The sequence below is a fragment of the Gymnogyps californianus genome, chromosome 4 (assembly GCF_018139145.2).
Source record: "Gymnogyps californianus isolate 813 chromosome 4, ASM1813914v2, whole genome shotgun sequence".
NCBI lineage: Eukaryota > Metazoa > Chordata > Aves > Accipitriformes > Cathartidae > Gymnogyps > Gymnogyps californianus.
In genome coordinates this window covers 56,870,091-56,891,502 of record NC_059474.1, presented here as the reverse complement: position 1 = coordinate 56,891,502, position 21,412 = coordinate 56,870,091, and the positions used below count along the sequence as shown (strand labels likewise).

The 21,412-nt window shown below is 40.0% G+C and overlaps 1 protein-coding gene across 1 annotated transcript; it reads left to right on the top strand.

The window, feature by feature from the left end:
* The first annotated feature begins 814 nt into the window (after positions 1–814).
* On the top strand, positions 815–19,820 carry LOC127015666 (sodium/hydrogen exchanger 9B2-like). Its single transcript, XM_050895750.1, has 12 exons — positions 815–867; positions 3,570–3,672; positions 5,279–5,462; positions 6,971–7,141; positions 9,886–10,028; positions 12,058–12,185; positions 13,094–13,269; positions 13,812–13,918; positions 15,085–15,234; positions 17,555–17,663; positions 17,872–18,008; positions 18,971–19,820. Exons 2-12 carry the CDS (start codon positions 3,580–3,582, stop codon positions 19,190–19,192), a joined length of 1,620 nt encoding a protein of 539 aa, XP_050751707.1. The 5' UTR covers positions 815–867; positions 3,570–3,579; the 3' UTR covers positions 19,193–19,820.
* The last annotated feature ends 1,592 nt before the right edge of the window (positions 19,821–21,412 follow it).

Sequence of the window (21,412 nt, the reverse complement as noted above, 5' to 3'; positions counted from 1 at the left end):
GGTGGATTGCTGCTGGGGCATCAGTCAGTGGGTGGTGAGCAATTGCATTGTGCATCACTGGTTTTTTTCCTTTTTTTCCCCTCTTTTTTGTTATATTCCTTTTCATTACTATTATTATTATTATATTTTATTATTATTATTATTGTTAGTATTATATTTTACTTTAGTTATTAAACTGTTCTTATCTCAACCCACGAGTTCTACCTTCTTTCCCGGTTCTCCTCCCCATCCCACTGGGAGTGGGGGTGGGGGGTGGGAGGGAGGGAGCGGCTGCGTGGTGCTTAGCTGCTGGCTGGGGTTAAACCACGACACTTCCCCATGTCTCTTCCCACAGCCATGGGAGAAAGGCAGCAAGGGAAAGCAACCTTTTTAATGTGTACAGGTTGCAATGAAATGACATGGGAAGCAGAGAGCTGGCTATGTGAAACACAAAAATCTACTTTCTTCTCATCCCTCGTCCTCCTGGATGCCGCGGGCTCAGGGCCGGTCCATTGCTCAAACCAACCTGACACCTCTTTGACAGCTCAGATCATAGCCACCCCTCACCCGTCCACCCTCCTGCCGCCTGCCTGGCAGTGACCTAGTCACAGTGCCAAGAGACACGACGGCATACGGGAAAGCCTTTCGGTCTCCCCAAGCTCCAGACTGAGGTTTTTGCTGCTGGTCTAGTGAAGCTCTGGCTTTGGAGGAGGGACTGCGGCACTAGCAGCAACAGCAGGGAAGGAGGAGCCAAAGCTGTCACAAAGCTGCTGCTGCTGCTTGCCGGGAGCGGATGATCACCTCCCCGTCTCCGTGCTGAGGGTCTGGCCGTGCGAGAGAGGCTGCACAGGGAGCGGTTCCTTCCCTCTGATCCCTGCCATCCCCCAGGTAAGTCTTCTGCCCCTCTGTCTCCTTGTATCTCCCTCCCCTGCGGCTGGAGGCGGCAGGAGACATAACATCGGGGGACTGTTAGCTGGCTTTGCAGGCAGGAAGCTGCTGAGGGAGGAGGAGAGGAAGGTTGCATCAGGCTTTACTTAGGTCTTTTTGTGGATGAAGACGCGTTGTTTGGGTTGGGGGGTTATTTGTTTGTTTGTTTGTTTGTTTGTTTGTTTTTCTGAATGTTAGTTGCTCCGGCGGTGGTTGTGGGATTTTACTTGTATTCCTTTCTGTACTGTGTGTGCGCATAGCAGAATGTTGACAGTCACCAGAGCAATCGAGCTAATAATATAGGCATGCACATGCTGCCCCTGTCAGTCATCTCTTCAGTTCGGCTCTCCCTCTCTTTCTTCCTCCCTACCAACTAAAAACAAGTAAAATGAGAGGATCTAATAAAAACCTATAATAAAAACCTTTATTGTTTCAAAATAGGGAAAGTATATTTTTACAGGGAGGTACTGAAATAAGGTTTCCATGGTACAGGCCTTAACCCTGTGGTATGAATTCTGCTTTATGATTTCTCAATCGCTGATTTTGTTTGTATAGGGGGTGAAGTTTAAAATACAAAACAAACCCACAAAAAAAAAAACCAAACCAACCCCAAAAAACAAACAGACAGATACCATGAACCCCAAAAACCCCACCCTGGTGTGAGTAAACTAACTACTCACTTTGGTCTCAATCCAACTGGCTGTTGCTTGGAAGTAGCAGTATCAAGAACCTGACAGGGTGAAGACCTGTCACAAAACAGATAAGGACAGCACATCTACTATCAGCCTCCTCATTCACACCTTGAAACCATTCCTGCTAAGCAGAACATCCAATCTCCTTGCTTAGTCAATCTTTTCTCTCCTATACGCTACTGTGAACAATGCATTCAGGAGCTGAGTTGACACGTATTTCTTGTCAACAACTGCATGACCCCAAGAACTGGGATGTTGCCCATGCAAAGCTGGATGGAGAGCAATATCCTTCTGTCTCTTACCCACATGCACCCCTTTCAGAATTACAAAATTAAGTACATATACCCTTAAGTACGTATACCCTGGGGAAGTGGTTGGTGAAGGGAAGGAGGGAGGCGCTGGTAGGTTGCTGATAATTTCTATTCTATGCCAGTTAGTAGACTGACATTTGCGGGTTCCCAGCCCCAATGAAAGGATGAACAATCCTATGAAAAAAACCAAAAGTATCACTTATTTCATTAAAAAACTTTGAGACCACACCTATTTAGTTACACAAGTAGTAATTAAAAATATAGAAAAGTACTGGAATTTGAGTAAATTAACACTTTACATTTAAAAAGGAAAGAAAGCAAAACTATTACCTTAGAACACATTGAAAGTGTTTGTCTATGGCTCTGTATTCTTCCTCTATGCCTTGGCCATGTCTCAAGCCAGTTTCATATCAGAACAGCTCAAACAAAACCACTCAGGTGTTACAATAGCCCCTGTCTTTGTTCATGGCATCAATCTTTCCCAAATAGCAAACATATCATTACAAACTGAAGGCTTGATAATTGTGAGAATCAGCTCTCTGACTTGCTTCCAGCAATTTAGCAAGGAAGGAATTTCTCAGCTTAAAAGTTCTGGCTTAACTTGAGTGGTGTTTTAGATGGCCAGAGCAATGTAGAAGACTTCAAGAAAATGCTGTTAGCACTGAAATGTAGTTGGTGGAGAATATATGCACACCTTTGATGTAACAGAGAAAAACACTAGCAAACCTTGTCTTCAGATATGTGCATGCGACTCTTGCTGGCTCAGAGTTGTGAAACTACAGTAAATGTTGGCACAAAAAAAATTCTGACATACACAACAGTACACTGCTATATCTCTTGTTAGCATCTATGGGACAAGAAGTGGACCAGTTAGACTGAGTAAATACAATGACAATTACCCACAAACAACCTGAACCTTATTTCTCACTCTGAGAAGTATTTCCATGGGATATAAGCAGTAAACATGAGCCATGTTTTATCAGCCTCACCTGAATATAGAGTTCAAGTTGTGCATAGTCCTGATCTTTATTCAGATAGGCATCTTCTGTCCCTTAGATATTCAGTCAATGTGTTTGTGAATAGTGGTGTCTAACAGAATCATGTTCTTGAAAATTCCCCTGAAAATCAAGCTGGATCTGGTCAGGTTTAAGTTAGGGAAAAAGTGGCCCCTCGTGTATGCTTTAGAAACTATAGTCGTTGTTCTTAGCTTTATGAAATGGTCACTCGCACTGCCGTGCACACAGGGCCTGTGACACTTTCAGAACTAATGGTCCTGGTAAGTGGTTTTGACAGCAAATAACCTTTATCTTGTGCTGATAGGAGGCACAAATAGATACAGATACATATATTACAGCCATACTTTTAAGGAGGAAATAACAGGTTAGCACAGATCACCGTGATTCTAACTCAGATTTTTTTAATTTTATTTTTTTTAGTGCTTGACTTTGTAAGCTTAATACTGTTCTTCTGTTAGTTTCTGTCTCTTGTTCTTATGTACAGCATACACAGGCATGCAAAAACCATTAAATTCCATATTGGGGTCTGAGGATTTTTTCACCTGATCTGTGGGGAAGGAGACAACATCACTAAGAAGTCTTCTATCTGGAAAATAGTATTATTTGGTTCTCTCTAATTTTTCTATCATTACTGCTTTCCTTAGGTATGCAACAATGGTAAAGGAGGGTACTGTAAATGACAATGAAGATTCTGAGCCATCAGTATGTAAGAGAAATGGCATGATTCCCATGCATGAGCAAAGTGAGGTAATTAATTAGGATCTCAAAGTACAATTTTAGTCAGAGGGAACCCTTGTTTTCCTTTCCTTTTATTTCCTACATCTGTTAAAATCTTTACATCTGAAGGGAATACAAAGAGAAATCTTCTCGGGGGAATTTCTTGCAATTAACAAATGTTCAGTTTTTAAAAGTCTGTGGTATGTTGGATTGCTGGAAATCAGTCGTTGCAGTTTCAGCTTGAAGTGGAAAATGCATCAGTGTACGCTTTACAATCAGCTATGGAAGAGAATTACGTGGACTTCAGATTGCTTCTTTGCTTTCAAATTGTGCCTATCAGTCCACTCGCTGAAAGTTGTTCGTGCATGTCTTCCTTTTCTTATCTAATAAAAATAAACAACCCCACAGTTTTAAACTTCTATATGCATATTTCCAGTGTTATTGGAAACTTCTATGGCTTTAAAAAAGATTTGCAGTAAATGCAAGTAAGAATAAAATTCTTGACATAAAAGGTACTTCAAAGTAAACATAGTATTGACTGTAAAGATAAGTACTGTACGGCATATCTTTATACACACGGGTAGCTGCTGATCACAGAATCACAGGGTAGATAAACAAGTAACTCCATGCCAAAAGCTCACAAGATTTGTGTTCCAACTGTGACTCTGAGTAAGGGATATATATATACATATATATATATATCTCTAGAGAGAGAGATGAGACAGAAAAATAATCGGAAATGTGGAACTATTACTGGAGGAGGGCCAAACCACAGTATAGGCAAGAATTCCATGTCCATGCTATGACAACGAGCTGACATGAAGGTGAATAATCATACGGGAAGGTAGATGATTAACTTGTCAAAAATAAGGACCCTAAAATGAAGTGAGAGACATATCCAAAAATGGTCAAAAAGTGCTTTGGCTATGAATATGGATAAGTAGATGAATCTGTATAAGAGAACAGCTTCAAGGAACCATTCTTCAAGGAAATAACTCCCAGGGTAGTATTTCTCCATCTCTACCTTGACTTACCAGCTTGAGCCTTCCAGCAATGGATCATGTGAGTAATGCTTGCAGTGGCCAGCTGTTCTGTTTCTTTCCTCTTTGTCTAATCATAAGTAGGTTTTGTTATTTTGGTTCAAGGCTTTGCAACAGAAGTTATTTAGGAGTTATATTAAAGACACTGTCTCACTGGAATGATGCTGTTAACTGTATTGTGAAATCCAGTCTGGAAGCAGAACCTCATCAAATTGTAGAAAGTATTAATAAATATTTAACTTGTATAGAAGACAAGCTGAACCTGGCCTGTTATTATTGTTTCTTCATCAAATGTGCTGATATTGTTGCTGAACAGGTGCTATTTGTATTGGGACAGGAGTCCTGTCAGTTGCAGATAAAAAGGCAAACCTCCCGCAGTCTCTCATATGCAGTTCTTTGTGCCATGCAAAAACACACACAGAACCAAAAATCCCAAATATACTACAAAGCTGGACCATTCCTACCGCGATTGTTTAGTTAATGTAGTCATCTGTAGACAGCGTGGATCTAGTGCATCACAGCTGATTTCAGGTCTCGTACACTACTTCAAATGTATACAGTGCCGCTTCTGAGAGTGTCTCATTGTTTTCATTCAGGAGGGACCAACAGTAGATGCCAAAGGTACTGATGGGAATATACAAACAGAAGAAACTGCTCTCTTGAATCATTGCCCTCAGCAACCTCCGGTACCGATAGAAGGGTCTTCAATACCTGCAAGAACATGGAGGCAAATATTTACTTGTCCTCCTCAGGGTTTACTGGCCCGAACAGTGACAAATGGTATGTAAGAAAGACAGAGTTTAATTAAAATGAGAAACGGTAAACGAAGTACTCGTTTCTCTGGATGTGATGATATCTGTCCATTGTCCTTGAAAATAATGAAGGAAAATAGCTATGTTTTACATATCACACTTTTGTGTCGATGTTTTAGCAGGAAAAAAAAAAAAGGTGAAACAAAGAGTTGAATGTACAGGTTTTGTTCATCCTCTCTGCTGTGTTTAACATGGTAGATAAGTTTTTGCATTGCAAATTGTTTTCATCAGAAGAAAGACCTCCTAATTCTCATCTTGATAGTTCATTTTGGTGTGAGAGCATTAAGATGATTATAAACATAGCGGTATTTTTGGCACACTGGATGGCTTTTTGTTGAATTAAGGCAACAAATATGAGACTTTGCAGTGATACCTTCTTTTGTTCCTTAATACTCTAGGCTTGCAAAGCCTAGAATCCTAACTACAAGGCAAACTGACCCATTTTGTTTAAGATTTGCCGTATACTGAAGGCTCATGGAAGAGAATGCCTGGCTAACCAGTTATTTCAGACTTTTCCTAACAAAAGACACTTCCTGTGGCTTTGACTGCTTCCACAGCCTCCGTTCTCTCCTACTTGGGATTCTTAGGCTTTTATGTTTGGAAATCTACTGGTCTGCCCTTTGCCACCTGTCACCCTCGAATAAGATTAAGAAAAATCCAATCTGAAAATGCAATACATTTTCTTATGATTATGAGAAGAGGGATTTATTCAACATATTTTTTCCTCTCCTTCAGTCTTCTGCTTTTATATCTATACATGCCTGTTCTTGTTGGATAACTGTAGGAACAGATTTGGGAACCTGGAAAGAGCATAACATTTTCACATATTTTATAATATTTTCACTTAATGTTCTCAATATTTTTCAGGAAATTTTTTTTGCCCTGTGTATTATCCCTCTTTGATTGCTTGTATCAAGGGAAGTATCTGTACTACTTCAGGCTGTCCAGAGACATGACCTTCTTCAGATTTTTTTTCCTAGGGATAGCAATGTATTGCACAAGCACATCCAGCCAAAAAATGATACTTAAATTCTTTTAAAAATTAGACTGGAGCTGCAGTCATTAGCTTGAAGATATGCCAGGCTGTACAGCAGCAGGTTCTTACTGCAGTTCTGAAGTAGCTGAAGGAAGATAAGCAAATGCAAGATAAGTTAGTGAAAGTCTTTGCTTTCAGTTTGGGACCTGTTAAGTGCTTTCCACAGTGGCCCAAGGCTCACTCAGTTCTTTTTGGTCCCTAATGATGTTCCTGTTACCATTTTTTTAAAGTATCTTAGCATCTATAAAATCAGAACGTCAGTTTAGGGAGCATCAAAGATTAAACATATTGTTATGATTAAACTAATTTTTAAGGTAAGTTATTTTATTTCTGAAAGTCATGGTACCTTTTTCATTAGTAGAAAAACAAATGTGATCTAATAGCAAACAAAGATGTCCCTGAGAGAGGATTAAATATGAATATTTCTTGTTTTGTTCCAGTTGCAATCGTGGTCCTGGTTTGGGCTGTGGTTTGGTCCATCGCTGGGACTGAGTGTCTCCCAGGTGGAAATCTGTTTGGAATTCTGTTTCTTTATTTTTTTGCCGTCATTGGAGGTAAAATTTTTGGATTCATTAAAATACGAACACTACCCCCTCTCCCTGCTCTTCTGGGTAAGATATCCTTCCTTCTTTTCTTCTTGCGTACTTGTGTTGTTTAAACTGTCAAGTAGTATCTGCATGCTAGGTATGTTTGGCTTGGGAACAAACAAACTGCGTCACGCTCAAAATATGTAGCTTTTCCAAGTGACTTTTATCTGGTCCTCTCCGAGAAGGTGCAAAATTCCCCAAACTGGCTCAAGTGAAATTGCCTGTATGTTACTAAGGCTCTCCTCTTAATTGTTTGGGGGCCAGAGAACTGTATACCTACAGATTCCAAGGTTATTGTCCTTCAGTCCCCTCTGTCACAGTTACTTAAAATTTGGTTTAATATCACCAAACAGGAGTCTTAATCTAGTCCTCCTGTTACAGTAGAATAATCAATTCATAAGGAAATTATTGCTGAGCTGTTTCACGTGTATCTTGCACAATGAAAATGTTTTCTGAAGAAAACACTACAGGAATTCCCTACTACTGGTGATCTAAAGCAATTTATTTCTTCTCATTCCTTTATCTCAAGATAACTGAAACCTGAGAAAATAAATTCATCACACGGAATAATTCTTCTGAAGAGGGTTATTTGGAATCAATCATAACATTGTTTTGCATATCAACATCTTATTTTATTTTACATAAAAATGCAAAATAGAAATGGGAGATGAATATGATGTTAATTCTGCCATCATCAGAACCTTTTCAGTCTTCCTTCCTAGAGGAGGTTTTGGTTAGATCAGTACAATATTGTGAAGTGCTGTGACGTCAACGAGGCTGAAAAATGACGCTCCAGGTTCTTGTCACCAGCTGTATACTGCCCCCTTACTACGCTTAGTGCATAAATGAGTGAAGCTGTTGACAGACAGTAAAACTTCATGGCAGAGCGGGCTACAAATATCTGCCTGTAGTGCGTGGATGTGATTTGGTAACCTGCATAGCTGGTGGTGTGCCTCACACGGTAGCACTGCTTACAGAAGGGCTAGACAGCTTCATATACGGCTCTGTCCAGGCAGCATGCGCGTTCTTGCACCGCTTAGTTTCACAAGCAAGAAAAAATTCAAATGAGAGGGAGGGAAGTTTTGCATACAGCATGCATGCCTGCAATAATATGAATACAGAATGTAACACACAGGGAGTCTGCCCTTTCTAAGTAAACCCTCCCCCTTAAAAAAAAAAGTTTCTGACCATTTGGATTCTGCTTTTTTTTAATTACATCTGTACCTAAAAGTTATGAGTTGAGCATGAAACTGCTTGTCAGACAGGTAATACTGAACAACAGAAATGTAAGCATGACAGCACATGTCTGTTGAGTTGCTTAGGACATAGTTCAGATCCCCAGTCTTTCAGGAAAATTGGAGAAATCTATGAGGCAGAAGAAGAGATAGACAATGTCTTTGAATATTCTTTTTTACACTAAAAATACAAATCTTGTACTCTTACATGCCTTTAATCCACTTGTACTAGGTGCAGTTAAGTGTAATGTGGCTGGCTGAGCACTTAACCACCTTATAGTGAGCCTCCGTCTCAGGAAAAAAGAAGTGAAATTGCTACTGGAACAGGCACATAGTATATTTTAGGTACACATTGCAGAGAGGTTTCTGCAGCAGGCAACATGGAGCAGAACAGTGAAGATCTCCTTTGAGGTGGAGTTTTTTTGCTTTGTTAAGTAGATTTCTAGATCAGGGTAGCACCAGTGACTGGGACCTCACGCAAACATTGCAAAGAGCATGTGATCATTATGCTAGCCTGATATAATTGTCATGAGGTACTGCAGATTAATTATGCCACTGTTTTTTTCCGGGAGGTGGTGGGAAGAACAATTTCTGAAAGTTTAGTGTGTTCCAGGATAAATCAAGTCCACAGCCAAGGCTCACACCAAGCTGGGACCAACCTGAGCACGGTGTTTGTTTACTTTTTGTCTTTTTTGCTTTCCGGTTTCTTAACGTGGCTAATACAAAATTATGCCACAAAAATGTATCTTTGAATCAGCAGGACCTACAATGAATCTCTGCAGATCTATATTTAAAGTCAACCATTCCTGTACTTTTCTGTATCCTCCAGAACTAGTTCCGATAGCTTTGCCGGAAGTCTCTGGTTAGACAGTTTTTTCTAATATTTGCAAAAGGTTGGATCTTGCAAGTAGCTCAAATAGAGGATAAGACCAAGTTCCTGATTTTTTTCCCGCTTTTTTTCCACTCTTTGCATGAGTCTTATTGCCAGAGCATTTTAAAATGTCTAAGTTAGTCCATGATTAGCTGTTTTGGATTATATTTCCCAATGAACTCAGCATTATGGTTCTTGTGATACTTGCGTTTCTTACACCTAAGAGGATATTTAACAATTTCCAACTTCTGAGATAAATACGCAATATTAGACAATCTTCCTCTTTTCATGTTAAAACAAGCTAACAAGAAAAATATCTTTAAGGATGCAGAGGTGTCTTTGCTTATGGTAAGTATGACCTGCACCTGGTGAACAAAGCTGAATTCTGTTGACTCGCACTAAAGCTATGTGTTAGCATCCTGCGGATTTATTCATTGGTGACCTGGTGTGTTCTTAGGCCACTTTCATTGCTTTAAACATGTCTCTCTCTTTCCATGCCTTAGTCCCCATTGTTAAAACACGGCTAATAATTCAGAACATCAATTGTTTCTTTGCCTCTCATAAATACATAATATGGTGTCTATTTTTAAGAATGCTATGCAAGCTTTTCTTGTGCAAGAAAAACAAATAATTTGACAGGAGCTTATTTGCTTTCATTTAAGGGATGCTACTTGCTGGTTTCCTAATCCGAAATACCCCGTACATTAGTGACATCGTCCAGATAAACATACGCTGGTCTGCAGCACTGAGGAATATTGCTCTTTCAATTATCTTGACCCGAGCAGGACTCGGCCTGGATCCAAAGGTATGGCACCAGCCATTTTTGTGAGGCAAAGTATACAACAGCACTCAAAAAAAAAGAATAATTGGTTCTGTTAAAAATATTGAACTGTTCAGTCTTAGAGGATCTGCAAATTAGATCAGTACAGAAAGCATAGTTTCTATTGTATAGTCACATGTATGTTAATATTGGCAGTTGGATTTGTAGACTTGGCAAGCAATCCAAAAAATACCTGAAGAAAACTGATTTTATGACTAATTTCCCCCTTGCCTTAAAGAAATTTCCTGAATTTTGTGAGCAGAACATCTTGAGGACATGTGCTCCATCATGGTCTGTCAGGAAGAGTTTACACTCCCTAACAAACTCCCTGTCAGTTTACACTGACAAACTAAAACAAGTAATGGAAGGGATCCCCAATCCTTGAAAGAGAACGTTGCTTGTGTTGACACAAATCAAAAAAACCCAACCAACCAAAAAATCCAAATCTGTGTGTCTTTTTTACTTTTTTCTTTTCTTTTTATTGATTCTTGCCATTTTTATGCAAATATATTGGTTGCAAAGATGAGTCCTGCTGCACTACAGAAACAATGCTTCACATCACAATGAAGCCCATAACGCTCCTATGAACAAAAAAATAGTCTTCCTCTGCACACTATGAAACGTGATGTTCCATAAATTAATGAAGGCAAGATTTTGCTTGATCAAAATCAGCTGGCTGAAATAAAGCTGTACCATATTGGCCCCTATCTATTTGAGTTTAAGGGACTGCTTAAAGTTGATACAAAACTTAGGTCAAGTGTTGTGGTTTAACCCCAGCAGAGGAGCCGAAACCAGGACAGTCAAGTATAGCTAGTTCATAACAACCAGCTATGTTGACTATGTTAACTAATAGCTAGTTCAGAACAACTAAACTGATTTTTCTTAACCAAGAAAAACTGGGGGGTTGCCAATGCTTCAGATATTTAGGAAAATAGGGTTTTGTCATTCTTGAAAAATGCCTGGTTTTCTAGATTACGATCATCATTTTTTCCAAGACATTGAAGCTTGTATGAGCACGGACTGTGTGTTGTTACACACAGCTTGGATGCCCAGTTCTGTGAGATTGCTTTTCCTTCTGTTCCGTGACAACTATTTTTGCCAAGGGAACTTCATCTTTGACTCATTTTTCTCCCATGTGGCAATCGAAACTGTCTTTTGGACTCTGTATGTAGCAATGTTTTGTTGCAGTTACAATTGTTCCTCGTGTAATTGAAGCTGTGAAGACAAAGATGTCAATTGCTCTGGTGATTCTCAGCCCTAATTATGCTGGGATAAACTGTGCTGGTAAACAGTGCAACTCATTGATTTTTTTTTTTTTTTTCCCCCATGTCAAAATTAGGCACCTGTCCTAGCAGAGTCATGTTTGTGACTATTAAAGGCAGCTGTTACAAGTAAATACTCTGCTTTAGAGAAATTTTTGAATAGAAGTTGCTGAGCCAAATGGAACTTAATCTGCTCTGGATATCAAGTGAGAGACAGTTGAAAGCGATGCTTGGCTCCTTGTGCCAAGTTTATGTAGTTCTACAGCTTTTCATTATGTGTTCATGGATTTTGGGATAATTTTTGGGGGGTGCTCGTGCAACTTGTGGGATTATAGCAAAATGTTTTGTGGATGGAGCAAATGACCTCAAGTAACTGTGGGTAAGTCAGCTGTGCACTTTTTGGCGGGGGGGGGAGGATGCACTTTTCAAATGGATCCCAGCTAGTCCAGCCTCTCACATTTAGTTTGCTCTGCACAAGAAGCCAAACAGAATTTTCTGCCATTCCTTTCTGTGACATGCAGGAACCTCATCGAACGTAGATTCAGTAGGTTTCACTGCCACACTTGGAATTTTATATCCAAATCCAGTTGTGCTTGAGCCTATCTCTGGCTTAGGCCACATAAAGCTGCCACATCCTGTACTGCAGCTCAGAGGGGATTCTTTTAATAAACCATATCAGATCGTAAATGTATTTCCTCTCTATAAAGCCAAGGGTACTGATACTAATGTCTGAATGTGCTTGTATATTGCAGGCTCTTAAGAAGCTCAAAGCAGTCTGTTTACGGCTTGCTTTTGGACCTTGCATCTCAGAAACATGCACAGCTGCTGTTCTTGCCTACTTGTTCATGCATTTGCCGTGGCAATGGGGATTCATATTAGGGTAACGTACTCTCTTTTCTCCTGTATGACAAAGGTGCCTGTTTTCATGCTACAGTTAAATGATCCAAGTGCAGTTAGTTCTCTGTGCCAAGCAGAGACCTCAGTTTAATGCCAGTTAGGAAGCTGTGCTTAGCCCCTGTGGTTGTTTGCTTACCATTCATGACTGGCTCTGTGGCTAATTTAAAGGTCACATTTCCAGGCTGTGGAGGAGTACTTGCATCATTACTCTTCTGTGTTTGTGATCTGAGCACTTGAAGGAAGAAGGATGGTGCAATCCCTGAGCCTTTAACCACAACACAGGGGGGGTTTAGGGACAGAAAATGATACCACAGTTTGGAGAATCTTCATGCTGGAATTTAGAATTTCCTCGTAGAGACATGCATGTAGGACAGTCTTCCTGTCACAAGTCAAAGATAAGGATACGGCATGTTATATTCTGGAGTATTATCCTTGAAAAGGAAACCTTTTCCATCTAATTCTATCATCTAAACTGGTAGACTTGGTCTGGACCCATATACTGGAGCAAGATGGATGAACTTCTCCTCCTGTGCCACACACTGATTTTTATGAGAAGGAACTGGGCTACTGAGTCATAAGCATGTCTAGACCAGGTTCCTAAATGGGACAATCAAGGTATATATCAGGGAGCATAACTGGCCTGCAGCGTAGACTCAAGTCTTAGTTTGTGGAGCCCTTTACTTTTAATACTATTGAGTTGGACAGGAAGTAAAAGCTGGTTGCAAATCTGCATAGAAATATCCCTGCTTGTAATTAGCAGGGAAAGGTAAGGAAAATACCTTATGTAAAGGTCTGTTTGTTTATACTTTAAAAGAATTGGGGTCAGAACATTTTGAAGTTTTTTAGTTCAGTGCTTTCTTTTTAAGAGAGGCTGAACCTATGTGTTTTCAGTTTTGTTCTAGGTGCAGTCTCCCCTGCTGTGGTGGTTCCCTCAATGCTGATTTTACAAGCTGGGGGATATGGGGTGGAGAAAGGTGTCCCAACTTTGCTAATGGCAGCTGGCAGCATTGATGACATTCTGGCTATCACAGGCTTCAACACTTGCCTTGGGATGGCTTTCTCTTCCGGTATGCTGGTTAATCTGTATGTGGTGAAATCCAGAACAAACAGCGGTATTTTGAAGAATGTGTGCTCTGTTATGACTGACTGGTTTGTAACTTAATGACATCTCCTTATAAAGTTCATGTATGGACTTGAATATTGAGAGGGAAATTACCCATGATCAAAAGTTTTGGTGTAACATTGTTTGCTCTGAGTTGTGGGTCACAACATCTTTCAGAGAACGTTTTTCCCTGTCTGCTCCCTTAGCTGCCAAGTCTGGTCCCTGCATGCCTGACATAATGCTTTCAAATTTCCCTGGGTTTGGCAATGTTCTCGCAGTGGCTCTTTCTCTAGCTTCTCTGGCACACTTTCTTGTCATGAGCTTTCAGAGAGAGAAAGTTGCACTATCCAGTTCTTTCAGGCCCATAGGTTCCCTCTTGAACCCCTTTGCCCCCGCGTAATTTAAAGCAGACACTGTCCTGGAATCACCATTGTAGGTCTACAGTGTGGTTTGTGCGTGAAGGGTCTGTATATAGCTTACTGAACCCATTTTTCTTTTGCCAAATAGGTTCTACTCTGTATAATGTGCTTCGTGGAGTGCTGGAGGTTGCAGTTGGCATAGCAGTTGGGGGGATTCTGGGAATGTTTGTTCGATATTTCCCAAGCCACGATCAGGTAAAAACCCAGTAAAAAAACCTTTTTATAAAATAGAGATTCTTTGCTAAGAGATGATGTTCTTAAGTTATTCATTTCCAAGCTTCATGTGAAGCTGTTTTTGGGGAAAGCTGTGTATGGCGCTAACAGCTTCCAGATTGCAAATCCTATCAAGTGAGGACGTGTTTTATAGGTGATTACTTGTTTACTGCAAAAATAACAATGTATGATCTCATAGTCCTTCCTGATGCAAAGTGTGGAACCCAGCTCACCATCCTGCTCACATTGAAGGTGGTGGAAATGTCTACACACAAAGGAGAAAGGGTCTGATACCCATTTCAGACAGTAAAATAATCATCAATTAGATTGATGTGTGACACATTTACTTCTATAAGATGTTTCCAGTTAAGAATTATATAAGATTAAAAGCTAGTTAAGTGGACAGATTGTAGGCTTTAAGTGATTTGGCATATCATTAGCGCTAATTAGAAATGTGTTACTTTCAATAAAAATTAAGCTGATGTAAAGTGATAGATGAATTTACTATCAAGGGGCAATTAAGTGAACAGAAAATTGTGGAAGAAAGTAGGTATGTTCTGGACTGCTGAAGTCAATTTGCAAAGCAGCTATTGCCCTCAATGGGACCAAATTTTCTTCTTATTAAGTAACATAAGAAGTGTGATACAGGAGCTAAACAGATAAACAGAAATGGGGAACAATGGCAGAGATATAACCGTCTGCTGTGAGACTGGATCAAATAAAATCAGACTGCCCCTGGCAAACATTTGTTTGACTTGTCCTTAGAAAGATCTAGTGGCAAGGATTTCACCTCTTCTTGGATAAACTGTACTTGACCGCACAGGTAGAAAATCCTGTTATCACAGAGTTGAAGCAGGGCTGTTAGAATAGAGCATCATGTTCCCTGTGATACAAAAAGCCTATTGGCAATAAGATTTTGGATGGGCAGAGTAAAGAAAATACTAAATTTCCAAAATTTAAATTTATTAGGAATTAATGTCCAAAAAAGAAACCTCAACTCAACTGAGCCGTTCAAGTCTCACTTGAAAGCTTTGATTCTTTCACAATGGTTAATGGCAATTTTTATGTTCAAAATTAACAGAAGTAACCTTTTTCCTCCATTTCTAAAAGAAATTTACTTTTTTGTTTGTCTCTTTCCTTGGCTGCAGGCATCTCTGGCGTGGAAGAGATCATATTTTGTACTTGGGCTGTCCATGTTTGCTGTTTTTGGCAGCATCTACTTTGGCTTCCCTGGATCAGGAGGGCTCTGCACATTAGTCTTAGCTTTTGTTGCAGGTGTGGGATGGTCTGATGAAAAGGTGAGTGTTTACATAAAGAAGCATACCATACCAAAACTCCTTTGAATGTACAGCCTGACAGGAGTTTGAATTTCTGTCAGGAATGGTAATGGTGCATTTATGAAGCTTTAGGGGGTGTACGGATTAAAAAAAACATTCTACGTTTATTTTGGAAGTCTTTAACATTTAGCGTGACAGAAAGTTACGTGTGTATATGTGAATATATGTCGATACAGAGCCTAACATACTGATAGAGAAATGCTCACAAGCTTTTCTTAGACATCTTAAACCATGTAAAGGAGATTTAGTTGTCAAGGCACTTGACTGGGAATCCAAAGCTTTATGTCCCAGCTCTGTGAGTGTCTGTAACCTTACACAGTCACTTAATGGTAAGATTTACAAACAGGTGTCCAAAATACAGTTGTGCACATGGCCTGAATACCCTGAGGTTTTGCTCCCTGTCGTTTTGAGGGGGTGAAATGGAAAACAGTAATTAACCATCCTCTCTCATCTTTCCCAAATCCCAGCCAGTGTATTCTGGATAAATCAGAGAGCAGCATGCTCACAATAAATGGTGATATAAGGCCATACAAAAACCATACAAAAGGCTGCTTTTTAGTCACTTTCTCTTAGCTACTAAGCCTGCTTCCTCTTACTGTTGCTGCCCCACTGCATTTCTGTACCTTGGCATGTCTCACTGCCTCTCTTGCTTGATACCATCTACACTTAATGTTTTGAGGGCATCTTTCTCTCCACAGCTGTAGCCTTGCAACATGCAGTAGGAGAAGGGGAGAAGAAGAGAAAGGAAAGGGGATCAGATATAGCAGAGTCCACATTATTATCTCCATCTAGACCCTGACTTCAGTAAGATCTCAAGGTTTGTTAAAACAACAAAACCATGGTTTCTATTTAAAGTATTACATTGTTGTCCAATTTTAATAGAAGAAAAACTCATCTTGGGACTTAGCTACTTAAGGACGTTACAACTGATAAAGCTCTCTGTGGAAAAGCTTTTAAACCATTTCAGAAGGAAGGACCTTAAAAGAGTATATGCAGTCTATAAATGCTTAGTTTAAATTCTTTTGATCAGTGAATGAAGCTTCTTGACTTCAAATGCCTTAGCTCTTTTTTATCAGATACGGTCAGATGTCTGCATACTGTATACTCAATATATTACCAAGGTTTTCCTGCTGAGCTTCTCAAAGGCCACTGCCTCCTACTGTCCCTGGTGGAAGTCACTTGGCAAATACTGTCCACAGACAACAAGGAACATTGTACCTATTGCTGGAACAGTTAAATGGGCACTGAACAGACTGAAATAACGCTAACATCTGTAAAGAGGGTTATTTTTTTTGCCAAAAAAGAAAAGGGTGAGATAACAAGGAGAAATGAGGCAAATAAAGAAAAATGTTTAGAAGACTGTATATTTCCACCTCGTTCTCTCTAAGGTTACAGAAGTTTTTGTATTACAGTCATCTACCATTCCATTGACTGAAGAGCAAGAGATGTTGCAGGATCAGTCCCAGAGAGACCACCAAGGACAGGACATGTCTAGGCCCTGGATTGATTATTAAGTGACAGAGCACTGCACTTATATTTTCCACACACTCCAGCCTGAAGGTTCATTTGCTATTGTAGAACACACTTAATTTAAAAAGTGCTATTAGATATGCTATGTGTACCTTGTCACATAAGTGGAAGATTCCTGTTTATCGTGGCAGCAGTTGTTTTAGGAAAATTGTTAGGTGTAAAGTTCAAACACAAGGAGAAAAGATGGCTTTGCCCTTATACAGTACATCACACTGGAAAGTTCAACGCTTTTTAGTAGTATGGGATTTCAGACTTGCTCAGTCTAACTTTGCTCCTGCTCACATGGAGACAAGCCTCTGAGTGCAGTGCGAGCGGAGCTAGGTCGTGACTGAAACTTTTGAGGGTCTGACTGCTCAGATACAAAAGGAAGAACACGTTTAAGCATGCAGTTCCCAAAGGCTCAGAAACTTCATGGCAAAGCTGTTCAAATTATGTCTTCCTAAATACTGAAAATCAACTATGCTTTATTTTGCTCCTCCTGTCTGCAAACTGCTCTGTTACTGTTCAAACATCAGTGATCTTTATTTCTCTTCTTGAGATAGCAAGCATTTATTTACTAGCAGAGCTACACACTCTGACCTTTGAAAGGTGCGCAACTGATTTTGAATCTTTTAGTATTAGGTCAAAGAAGGAGGAGCAATTCTGGACAGTCTTTATGATACATTTTCACTTTGTCCTTTGATTAATTAAATGTTGTGTTTACTTGGCCATATTTTTGTGAATTTACAGATTATTCTTGTTTTCATTGCAGAGGGAAGTAGAAAAAATCGTCGCAGTTGCATGGAATATCTTTCAACCTTTTCTTTTTGGTTTAATTGGAGCAGAAGTATCTGTTATGTCTCTTAGGCCTGAAACTGTTGGTAAGATCATTCACTAATTATCTAGCTTTCATTACGGGCTTCCAAAGAATCTCTATAAAGAAATCTAAAGCAAAGCAGACTACGGCTGGCCCCAAAAAAACCCCAAAATTAAAAACCCAACCCCACTGTAAAGCTACAGTTTTAGGAGGCTTATTCTCCTCAGGCACCTATGTACAAAAGTATTGAGAAGTGTTTGTCTTTGTTACAGGGCTCTGTGTTGCTATATTGGGCATCGCCCTAGTTGTGCGAATCATAGCAACGTTCCTGATGGTGTGTTTTGCTGGGTTTAATTTCAAGGAGAAAGTATTTGTCTCATTGGCATGGATTCCCAAAGCCACTGTCCAGGTAAACAGTCCAACATCACTTTCATTCCAGGCTAAATCTATTGTCCTTAGCAAAGCTCCTCGTAACTAGCGCAGCAGTAAACAGGGAGAGGATCAGGCTCAATAACAGCAGGACAGTTCATATTCTAAACCACCCTAAGTCTGCTTGAAAAGTGCATGGAGAGCCTTCTATGTGAAGGTATTTTGCTTGCATCCTGGGTTGTACTCTTAACAATGACAGCCAATTGTACATGTATCATAGGAAGTTTAACTATTTCTCAGCTATTGCAGATTATTCTGCCTTTACATACAGATTCTGAGAACTCTCAAAACAAAAGTAAAAGCGTTTCCCTCTTACACATGGAGTGTCTGCAGGGGCAGTCACACCAGAGGCTCAGAATGGGTTTTCAGTTTGTGGTCATTTTGGTAAGGGGTAGTCTGACAGCCATATTGCTAGAGAAGCCTCAGGCTGGCTGCATTCCTGCTCCTTTATTTCAGTGATTGTTAAGTGACTTAGACTTCGCCTCAATAGCATTACTTGCAAACAAAAGTTAATAGAACAGGCAAGGATTATTGCGAGATTTGTGAACTAAATTTTCAGAAGCTGCTACTAGTTCACTGCTGTCAGGACGCTTTCTCAAAGTGTGACATTTTAACAGCTGCAATATGCAATATACTGGCCCATTTCGTTAATCACACATCCTCCAGAAACGTGGGTAAGATGGCAGCTAAGCAATGTTCTTTACAGGAGGGAACCACCCAGATAAACTCATTAGCTTAGGAAATTCGAAGTGTAGCCAAGTGAAAATTGTTCTCATAGGTGTAATACAACATTTACTTTTCTATGATGCTAGAAACGAATGGGTTGAATGTACTAAAAATGTCAAATTTATGTCAAATGTTGACTGACGATTAGTCCCTTTTTTCCCTCTCTCAGTGCTAAAGGTTACTTGCTCCATCTCAGCAATGTTTTCTTTCCTGCAGGCTGCAATAGGTTCCCTTGCCCTGGATACAGCGAGAAGTCATCAGGAGGAGCAGCTGGAAAAGTATGGAATGGATGTACTGACAGTAGCTTTCTTGGCTATTTTGATCACTGCTCCAGTTGGAGCCCTGGTTATTGGCTTGGCGGGGCCCAGACTTTTGCAGAAGGCTCAGACAAATAGCAAGGAGGATGAGGAAGGTGCTGAGGTTGGAGAAGAGGCATAGGCCTGTGAACCTTCATCAAACAGACATCTACAGGAATGTAGTCCTTCAGCCCTTACACTTCTTTTGAGTAAACACAGCATGTCTGTAATCTTTCTGGAGGAAACCAAACCAAGTATCACTTATGTCTGCTATTTTAAAAGCAGCCCTGGTGGAGTTTTATAAAATATTTTTATGTGTTAATGATGCCTTAAGAGATGAAATAGCTGAACATACAGTGAATAGGCTGGCCAGGCAGTGAGTCACTGAGAAGTTAGCAGTCAACAGTTACTTGAAATGTGTGGGTGTGAGGCCAGGGAGAAGATCAGAATTGTTCAGGCATGGAGTGGAGTCATGAGGTGGAATATAAACAGAAGAAAATGGAGACTAATGTGAATAACTTCTTGATGGTTGAAACTGGGCCGTGAGATGACAAGTTCGATAGCTCAAAGAACGCAACTTCTGAATAAGAGACTGCTGACACACAGTGAACGAGTCCTGCCACGGGTTGGTGATTCCCTCTCCTTCCTCATTTGGGTTCCAAAACTTGCCTTTTCCTATAGCTGCTGTTCTTCCTCACAGCTCATGCACTCCTTTGTGCCTTCAAGGGACTGTCAGCTCCACTTGTAGCAAGAAACAACAAGTGGTACTTATGTGCTGAAAGAAACAGTTGGGCCCATCACGGACTGTGGTAATACAGGTGTTGCTGGTGCTGGTAGAAAAAAGGACTGAGCTTGAAAATGGGTTCACATTTGATTTTCCCATTCCCAGAAGAGTCTCCTTTCTCTTCTCCTTGACTGTCCTAAAGCCAGGAGTAAACCTCCTCTGTTGATCAAAATCCTGCTCTTGCCTTTAGCTTTGGTATCAGGGTTTAGTATTAACAGATACCAGCAAATCTTTCTTACTCTGGTACGTTTTGTACAAGTAACTAGCTCCAAGTACGTCATTCCCAGCTCCATTCTGAGGCATGGAGTCAGTACAGTATCCATCAGAAACTGGAAGTTTTATTTTGTTATTTTTTAGTAAGGGTGTTAGATTGTGCCTGTAATCAAGGTGGACAACGCCTCCCTGCAGATTTCTACACTACAGTTCACTGACATTTTACAGGATACTGTATAGAATATATTTGATGTGTCTAGATATTTTTGGCATTAGTAAGTAAGAATTAATCAATTCTATTTCAGCTTTTATACTTTTAATATGCAACACAAAAATGTACAAAAATACTTTTAAAAGAGAACTATCTGAAACTGTATTATTTGCAGAGTGTCTGCTTATGCCTCTGTATACAGATTAATTACAGCTCAGTGCCTTTGTATATGCCTTCCTCTCCAAGCCAAAACGAAAGCTTCCTGAGAAATATTTAAGGTTCATAGCCTGCAATTCCAGCACAGTGATAAGAATACCAGGAAATTCTTTGGTAAGTTTTCCCCTAACAGTTGTCAAGTACATTGACATTCTTCTTACTATACACACTGCTGTTCTCTCCACTTCCTTGGGGAAGGTACAATCTTTAGTTCAGTTCATGTTTGTCCGCTGACCAGAAAGGAAGATGCTTTCAAACTGCGCACTGATGAATGCTTAGGGTGCTGTGCTTGGTGGTTATTGTGTCAGCCATTGACTTCTCTGCCTGTTCTGCCTACTTTGCATGGCTAACGGAGGCACTCTGTTACTTAAATAGGAGTAGTTTTAATAGGCGGTTATTGTGTTTGGAAATTGTAATGTCTGTAAACCTAATTGATGAGGGAATATGGTGTTCAGTTCATCAGTGGCTGTCTATAAAATAATTCTACTTGAGTGAAACTTACAGGAGTAGAAGCTTTATATAGTTCACTTTTTCATTTAGTTTTATAAAAAGTAGAATCCTCCTGCAGGGAGGGATCACTACGCCAAATCAGGAGTCTGTTCAATAACAGAAATGTGATGTGTAAGGATTATAGCCCTTTAAATTTGAACACGTAAGTATGCAAGCAAACCTCTGACAAACAGCCCTTGTTCATGATGGCTTCTGATACTTGCTCATCACCATAACAGCAGCTCATAAATTGGATTTATCATGTTTCCTTAACCTCAGTGCACTCTCAATTTATTCATTAAATCACTCCCACCATTCTGAGTGCTTGAATAGCTATACCAATGAGAAGTGTCATCTTGTTCACTAAACAGAATTGAATCAATTTTCCTTTCCTTGCCACCATATGTGGATGTTTCTCACAACACCCCTTTCGCCCAGCTTTTATTAAA

What these genes read in the sequence shown, in the direction of transcription:
- LOC127015666 (XM_050895750.1), top strand. Translation starts at nt 3,580, where the DNA reads ATGGTAAAGGAGGGTACTGTAAATGACAATGAAGATTCTGAGCCATCA. An exon ending in CCCTCTCCCTGCTCTTCTGG is followed by an intron (nt 7,142 to 9,885) that starts GTAAGATATCCT and finishes CTTTCATTTAAG; the next exon opens with GGATGCTACTTGCTGGTTTC. An exon ending in ATTTCCCAAGCCACGATCAG is followed by an intron (nt 13,919 to 15,084) that starts GTAAAAACCCAG and finishes CCTTGGCTGCAG; the next exon opens with GCATCTCTGGCGTGGAAGAG.